This window comes from Nannobrachium achirus, assembly GCF_963921795.1.
Source record: "Nannobrachium achirus genome assembly, chromosome: 14".
NCBI lineage: Eukaryota > Metazoa > Chordata > Actinopteri > Myctophiformes > Myctophidae > Nannobrachium > Nannobrachium achirus.
The window spans coordinates 22,809,443-22,817,841 of NC_137821.1; the positions used below are offsets into that span (position 1 = coordinate 22,809,443).

At 42.3% G+C, this 8,399-nt stretch overlaps 1 protein-coding gene across 1 annotated transcript; it reads left to right on the forward strand.

Moving 5' to 3' along the window:
* Positions 1-1,428: 1,428 nt before the first annotated feature.
* mrpl52 (mitochondrial ribosomal protein L52) lies at positions 1,429-5,017 on the forward strand (the record flags this gene model as incomplete). The annotated part of the gene is made up of 5 exons (XM_080741938.1): positions 1,429-1,459; positions 2,196-2,265; positions 2,376-2,443; positions 2,663-2,727; positions 4,777-5,017. 5 exons carry the CDS (start codon positions 1,429-1,431, stop codon positions 4,915-4,917), a joined length of 375 nt encoding a protein of 124 aa, XP_080598064.1. The 3' UTR covers positions 4,918-5,017.
* Positions 5,018-8,399: the final 3,382 nt, after the last annotated feature.

Consider the following 8,399-nt stretch of genomic DNA (forward strand, 5'->3'; position numbering starts at 1 on the left):
CTGCTGGGCTGCGAGTGAGAACTTGTCTGAAAAGCCAACAGAGGAATTCTTCACGGCTTAGTGGCGGGGCACACACACATGATATACAAAACACACACATTATTACACACGCGCACACACACACACACACACACACACACACACACACACACACACACACACACACACTCATCAGAGAGAGAGAGAGAGAGAGAGAGAGAGAGGAAAACGGAGTCATATCGATTATAATTTAGAGATAATTGAGAATAGCCTATAGACCTATGTCTCATCTGAGCTTGCGCGCCCGTGTGAAGGAGATACATTCCCAAGCTTCAGTGGCGTGGACGTTTACTAAATAATCAATAAAGGCAAGCTATTTTATAGTCTACCATTTACACTGCAAAAGGTACGAAAACAGATCATTTTAGGTTTGTAGGCCCTACAGCATTATGTAATCTATTAACTCAAGGTGGGCTGAAGTGGCAGAGTGTGCGCGCGATCGTTTCTTCTGTCATAATGATATGTTTGCTATTTCTCAAGTCAGTGATCCCGAGAAAGTGGGCCTACCCATGATATATATTAGGCTCTTTAAATTACCCATCCCATGCTTATGAGTACAAATAGTTTAGCGAGTGAACAGAGACCCCAAGTGTTTTCTAAAGAAAACTACAGGTCAGGTTTATGAAACCTGGCTGTTAACAGAAGAAGATATTCTATCTCCTAGCTGGGTTGCAGCTCTGGTCCAACTGTATAGCTGCTGGGTAGCCTACAGTGGTTCTGAAACTTTTTCATGTCAAGGACCCCCAAATTTACACTTATTAGTCCGCGGACCCCCATTTAAAAAGATATGCCAGGGACCCCATTAGAGAAGCTTTTTATGGCTCTAGCAGTGATTCCCAACCATTTTAATTTCAATTACCCCCATTTTGACATGCATTAGTCTATACGGACCCCCATTTAATGGCATTTCTATCTCGGGGACCCCAATTTAATTTAACTCGGAGACAGAGTGTACAAATGGAACGGGTCCATTTGGTTCCATTTGTAGCCTACACTCACTCAGTCAGAGAGACACATAAAACACATAAAAGAATATCTAAAAATATAATTATTCTTAACTGCTTCTTTCTTTTTTGTTATTGATGATAGGATATCCGGATATCATCAATATGCATAGGCCTATGCATCTCTACTGTCTACTGTCTACTGTATTCTATCCGTCTTTCTTTCAATGTCAATCAATCAAATAAGCTATATGTCAATGACTTCAATTGAACTATTTCAGCGACAGCTAAAACACAACAATTAGATGTAACTATCTAAAATACAAACTGTAACGGATCGATGGCAATAACAGTTCATTAAAAAAGTTATAGGCTAAAATGTGGAACCACCACAAATGTATCTTGCGCACCGCCTAGCGGTGAGTAAACATTGGGTGAAGACAACATGGCGGCGCCCATGAAGACGTGCTCTTCAGGTGAGAGGTTATTTACCATTTCATTTGTATGTGGCCTTAGTAGAGCTTCACAAATGTTCTGTGTTGCTCCGGCTGGCCGTTGAGTTCAACTACTGGCTGATTTAATCAGCTGTATATCTTTACTAATATTAACTATGTCGGTAAACGTAAATTGTAGCTAGCTGGCTAGCAGTGCTGCTGGCTTTTTCAATACACAAGAGGACCCCAATTAATGGAAACAAGCCATAGTGCTTTCTTGGGTTTTAATCCTTGTAGCAGACCTTGTATAGAACTGTTCTTCCTGTGCTTATTTTGCAAACTGTTAATAAAGTATTCAATCAATCCATCATTCAACCTTTATTTAAAAAGCTGCAGCTCTCAATATTGACAAGGGTAACTGTGTGTTTGTGTGTATATAACACACCCACACACACCAAACAAGTGGTGGGGTGTGTAGTGCATATTCTTAAGGTGGTTGCACACTGCTGCGTTTTCCGTTGCGAAATGCGTTTTTCAGGGCAAGGAGAGAGAGAGAGATAGAGAGAGCAAGGGACCGAGTGGTGCGCGAAACGGGCAGCAGTGTGCAAACGTGACTGACATAACGTGAGGTTGATTTTTTTATTTGCGTGCTCCGAAATTCAGACCGATATTCGGCCCGAAAAACGCAGCAGTGTGCAACCAGCTTAAGCCTATTAAAATAGTAATGTAGTGAAGAGCACATTTTGAATTGTGTGCTGATTAAATCTCTTCCTTTCAGCTTTGAGGCTCTGTAGCAGGTCCATCAGCACAACATGTGCAGTACAGGCTGGAACCAAATGGAGAAAGGAGTAAGTTCACATGTTACACATACTACACAGATTGTTGTCTTATCTCAAACATGTTTGCATGTAGTTGGTCACAGGATTTCAATATTCCTACCTGTTGTTGTTGTTTACAGACATGGACTAGCTGTAAATGGTTCCCGGTATGGACCTCTGACAGATCTTCCTGATTGGTCATTTGCAGGTATTCTCCCTCACATTATTAGGCTTGTGTGCTACAGATTAATGCCTGACCAGACTATTGTTCTTGTCTTTTTTACTCATCATCTGATGTAACCCTTCACCCAAATAATCAGACATCACGATACCTTGATATTGCGATGTCACCCTTTTCCCACTTTTTGATTGGCTCCCCATTCGAGTCAACAACAACCAGTTTTCTGCTTGTTTCTCTAACATACAGATGGGAGGCCAGCACCTCCAATGAAGGGACAACAGAGAAGAAGACAAGAGAGTGAGGAGTTATCAGTGAGTTATCAATGTCCTTTTGTCTTTTAACCACATGATGAACCCTAGCGTGGGGCAAACATCTATTCTACGCATTGTGACGTGACGTGACCTTGTAGATAGTCTATTTTCGCGAAGAGATTTGGTGTAGGGACAAAACAAAAGTTAAAGCCAGAGTTAATGTGGCATCATGGGTGCTGTCTTGGGGTTATGGCCGGTTAAAATGCCCCCACCCCATCTGTGTATTGGCCGCTCTGAGCGCTGAGTTTCTTTCTATCTGCTTTGACTCTGACAATGTGAATGGCCCTTTCACACTGAACAGGTGAAACCAATCAACTGCTGATTGATGTGTAGGCAACAGAACAATAGCAGAGAAGACAACTACCTGTTTTGCATAGAGACACTTGCATCAACTCTGTCATGTAGCTGCTACAAATATAGGGAGGAATAGTAGTAAATAGTTAGTAAGTTATTAGTTTCATGGTGGTGTGTCCGGGGATTTAATGAACATTCTTTGGATTTGACACCCTTCTGTAGGTTACCACATCGCTTAGCTCTGGTCCATCACGTCACCTCCAGTGACGCTCTGACAGACCCGTCGGCAAATGAATAGACCGCGTTTTCTCAGCCCCTACGAGCGTTCAACTTCAGTCAAAATAAACAAAACTACTTCACTACTCACCAAACCAAAGGTAGTTTTGCGTTGTTGAAAGTCTGTTCTCCACGGTGGTGAGCCCCTCAGCACCCCACCCAATCTGCAAAATACACTATTTTTGGCATGAAATAAAGTGCATCCAAATTGTACAACTCGACCGCCGCTTATTTCTGCGTTGTGAACCATTGTATCTGCGGTGGCCGCTGGGTGGCTCGAGGTGGACCAGAGCTACACATTGCTCAGAATGTGTATGTATGTGTTTTTTGAACAGTTTAAGTTTCTCTCTCAGTGTGACACAACTACCAGCGAACTCACCTATGTTTAGGCTGTTTGCACCATTGCAAAGTGACAGACGTTATGTTATTTAGACCAAGGGTCTTCAGCTGGTGGTGGTCTGTGAAGGTATTGCATGTGGTCACTCAAAATGATCTGCTCAGTGCTCTCTAGCATAATATTTCAGTCATTATTTAAGAACATGTGTCCATAAACAATTAGTTATAAAAGGTTATGCATATTTTAGTTCTTATAACTATAATCGTACAGTGTTATAAGCTGATTATAATGCATAATAGACATGGGATGCATAGCAAGTGTTACCAAAAAGTCTAATCTTAGCCCATATTCCCACCCAATACAACAGTGGTCCTCCTCTTGTTGATTCTTAGTCAGGGTGGTGGTCCCTGGTTCACAATCAGTTGAAAACCCCTGATTTAGACTATTAAAAGTAGTGCTTCCGCTGTTCAAGAGCAAATAAAGGTATCCTACAGGTGCAAAATCACCATCGCTTTTAACTCCCTATGGAAGTACTGTAGCTTCTCTCTCTCAAGCTCTATTTTATAAACAAATGCTCTATTAACTAGTGAACTTGATCTGTGTGCAGAGTCGACAAATATCTCTAAAACATGTCCCGGTTTTCAACATTCATTTTGTATCATGTTCTGTTCATGTGTAAACATGCTCTCCTAACCAATCAGAAAACATGAACAAATGCATTGCATGTCTGACACTGAATGCAATGCTGTTTGTAAATCAGTAAAAATCCATGTGCGTGTGCATGACAAACGCTCACAGATTTAATGGTCCCGGTTTGAGGGGCTGAATATACGGTCACCCTACTTAAATAGACAGTCAGAAATGTACATTTACAATCAGGCATTCTTGGTCTTCATATGAGCAACTTAACTGTCAACTAACAACATATTAAATTAATTAAAGTAAGATTGTAATATAGCCATGGACTTGATGTTGAACGTTGTAATGTCACCGCCTGGCCACGCCCACCATTAATGTCCTCCCACGTTGTTTAGAAATCCAGAGGCCTTGTGTGGCATTCAGTCATTCTGTCTGTCTGTCTGTCTGTCTGTCTGTCTGTCTGTCTGTCTGTCTGTCTGTCTGTCTGTCTGTCTGTCTTTCAGAGACGTATAGTGATGCTGAGCACAGAAATGGATAGAGGGATTGAGGCATATGCCAAAAGACAAGAAGAGGCCAAACGAATGAAGGAGCACAAGAAGTCTCTTCTACTCAAACCTAAAGGAAGTCTATTGCTGAAGAAGTAGTCTGAACATTATAACTGTCTATTATGAACATATTTTGATGGTTATTATGAACAGAATATGTCACTAATTGTTGGTATACTTTCCCTGGTGTGTTTTTGGTTATGTGTGTGTGTGTGTGTGTATATACTGTGTATATACAATATTTGTGAAATAATTAAACTAAGTAGGATACTTTAATGGTTGTCTTTAATTTATGTCTTTACTTAATGTCTGTGTTCTGCCACTAGAATGCAGCATTTCACCATTTCAAAGGAATGTAAGTTGTCAGACGCCATTTTGTCTAGTGGTGGACTCAGAGAGGAGTATTGTGGAGGCTGGCAGAGGAAGGGAGGGGTGGACAAAAATAATGAATCACTGATTCAAGCAGTTTTGTGAGTGAGCAGGAGGGCTGAGTGCACACCTTGGTGTTCTGTTCTTGGTAACCTAAAATACAACAAGGATTTTAGGATGATGACTGAGTGACCACACCTCAGTCAAGTATTGTTAAAATGGACCATGTCAAGATTGTATTAAAAAAAGATAGAAGGCAAAAACAGTGGGCAAATCTTAATATGGTGATCCTGCAGTATAGAACACATCTAGGCGTAGCAATTAACGTTTAGTAAGGGTTGTTTAGAACACAGCTAGGAGTAGCAATTAACTTTTAGACAGGGTTGTTGTAGTTAGAAAAACTATTTAAACTAAAATATCTGAGAGACCTGCAAAATGCAGTGTTGGAGAAAAGCTCTACTTGATGTTAATGGCAAAACACTGGCATTAAGGACTACATTTTTGGAGGGTATGCGCTGAAAAAGTGGAACTGGTTTATAGAATAATGTGTCCTGCCTGGAAAGATAATTAAGTGAATGTTGCCATGGTGAGGGAGGATTAATATCTGAAGTGATCCCACAGGCATGTCCCTGTGTCAGCCCGTGGTAGGCTACTGTATTCAACTCATCTAGGATTGTGGACCACGGTCTACAGACGCAGAGGTCCAAGGTAAACTCTGAACAGTGCCAAACTGATCCCCAGTCATTTAAAGTGTGGAATTGTGGTTTATTGTTAAGTGGCCGTTATGATTTTAATTTAACACTGAAGATTTTACAGTGTACAGAATTTCTACTGCCGGTGTACACTGGCAGAGGGTCAAAAAGGCGACTTTCGAATGATCAGACGGCCTCTCCCACTCAGCTATGGCCTCCCCCAGTAGTGTGTAAGATAAGGTAGTTACTTGTTAGCAGGTACATCACAATTCAGCATTATCGTGGCTCTTTGTTTATGTCCTTGGAAGATTGGTCAAACTTGGATGCACAATAAGAGACTTGTGAAAACAATTGTAAGATCACTGACCAGGTCCCCCTAGTCATAGTATTTTTACTGTGTGCTGTATGTAGAGAGGCAAGTGTGATCACTTGGTGTTTAGGGGACTTTTGATCTTTGTGTCTAATGCATTTATGTCGCAGAGAAACATTATGCAGACTTAGTTTTAGCCATAAAGCAGCTGTACCTTAAGTCAGCACTAAAGTGTGTCACACTTAGAAACAGACTATTTACAAAGTGAGGTAAGGCTCTGTACTGTTCCCCCTTTCTCTGTACTTCTTATGCTTTTGCCGTCCGTCCCCATCTTTCACGTCTCCATCCCTCTCTTTCTCTCTTCTTGCAGACTTCAGCAAAGCCCCACTGTAATTACAACTGCTAGCCGCTGAGTTGCACATTTCTTTTCTTTCTTTTTTTTTCTTGTTGTAGATGGGAGCTTTTTTCCCCCTGTTTAAAATTTTCACAGGACTGGAGTTGACCAAACTAGCTGACTGTAGTGTTATAAGATGTGTGGTGGACACGGGTCACCATATGAAATACAAAGGAAAAAAGGCAAATGTATAAAGTTTAAAGGTCGTATCGTATCCTAATTCAGGGCCGGGTCCCTCGTAGGCTGCAGCCTTATGCCTAATTTATGCTCCATTGAACATGTCACAGAAAATAGCAAATCTGCAAGCTCACAACAAATCGACACCATACGATGAAGTGTAAATCGGGCTTTTTTAGAAGGACCTGGCCTGAACTGGGACACAGCTGTGTTATGTTCAGTGGGATTTGAAGCATCAGAGCTTGGACATCTCAGACACACTTTAGCCAAACCTAGTTTTCGCAACTCATGTTGTTTTGCTCAGTTCCTGCCACACTCCTACACACACACACACACACACACACACACACACACACACACACACACACACACACACACACACACACAGTACCTGGACTATCAAAGTGTTCAATGAGCGGCCCTCAACAGTGAGTTAATATAACTCCTCGTTCTGCACTTTCAAACACCACCCACCCCACCACACTCTCCTCCGTCATTCACGTCCTGCTGGCTGTGAGCTTTTTCTTCTGAACAGCCCACCCCCCACCCTCCAATGCTCCTCCCGAGGTCCCCCCCCCCCCCCCCCCCCCCCCATGTTGTTTTGGTTTGGGGAAATGAGAACCAGATGTTGCTTATTGTGCAGAAGTCAATGAAGGGGTGGTGGGGGGGAGGTCAGTCTCTTAGTGTGAGCTGTGCTCATGTGCCAGTGGTGTAAAGTAACTAAGTGCAGTTACTTAAGTACAATTTTGAGATCTGCTATTTTTAAATGTTATCCATTTGAAAACTTGTAAAATGGGACATACTGCATAATGCATACTTTTACTTTTGGTACTTTAAGTAGGCTATATTTTGATGGCAATACCTTTGTACTTTTATTCAAGTAAACTTTGAAATCCAGACTTTTTACTTGTAACAGAGTATTTCTGTATTGTATTGTATTGATACTTTTACACATGTAAAAACATTTGAGTACTTTTTCCACCACTGTCATGTGTTCAGAGAGGGAGGATGAGGTCTGGGCGGGGCGGGGCGAGGAAGGAAGAAAGGAAGAGGAGAGGAGTGGGTGAGCAACGCAGCTCAACTCTTCAGATGTGGCCAGGGTTGTTTTTTGAGGATTTAGTTGACGGGCCAATGCAGCTTCACCCGCAGGCCGTAGATGAAACGCGGATGAAACAGGGAGGTTTTCCTGGCAGATATGACTGGGTCAGTGGGTGGGGAGGCCTGGCAGAGACCTGGGGGTGAGGGCTGGAGAGGGTCTGATTCAGCAACTCCTTCCTGAGGACCACTTCCTAAAACCGGGTGTTCCTCAGAGCAGAGCAGGCTTTGGAGGACTGTGTGTGTGTGTGTGTGTGTGTGTGTGTGTGTGTGTGTGTGTGTGTGTGTGTGTGTGTGTGTGTGTGTGTGTGTGTGTGTGTGCGTGTGCGTGTGCGTGTGCGCGCGCGCCGAACACAGGCGGTACTGCAAGCAGGCCATAATTACATTGCTTGTTGGATTGTAAATGATGTGGCCCTCTGGTATTTTGTAAGATACATTCTTTATACAGTTAACCCACTGACATAAACACATTGTTTTTTTTAGCGGCGGAGATCATTTCTGTATTGCTTCATCCTTGCTGTTTGTCACTTTGTGTTATTGCATA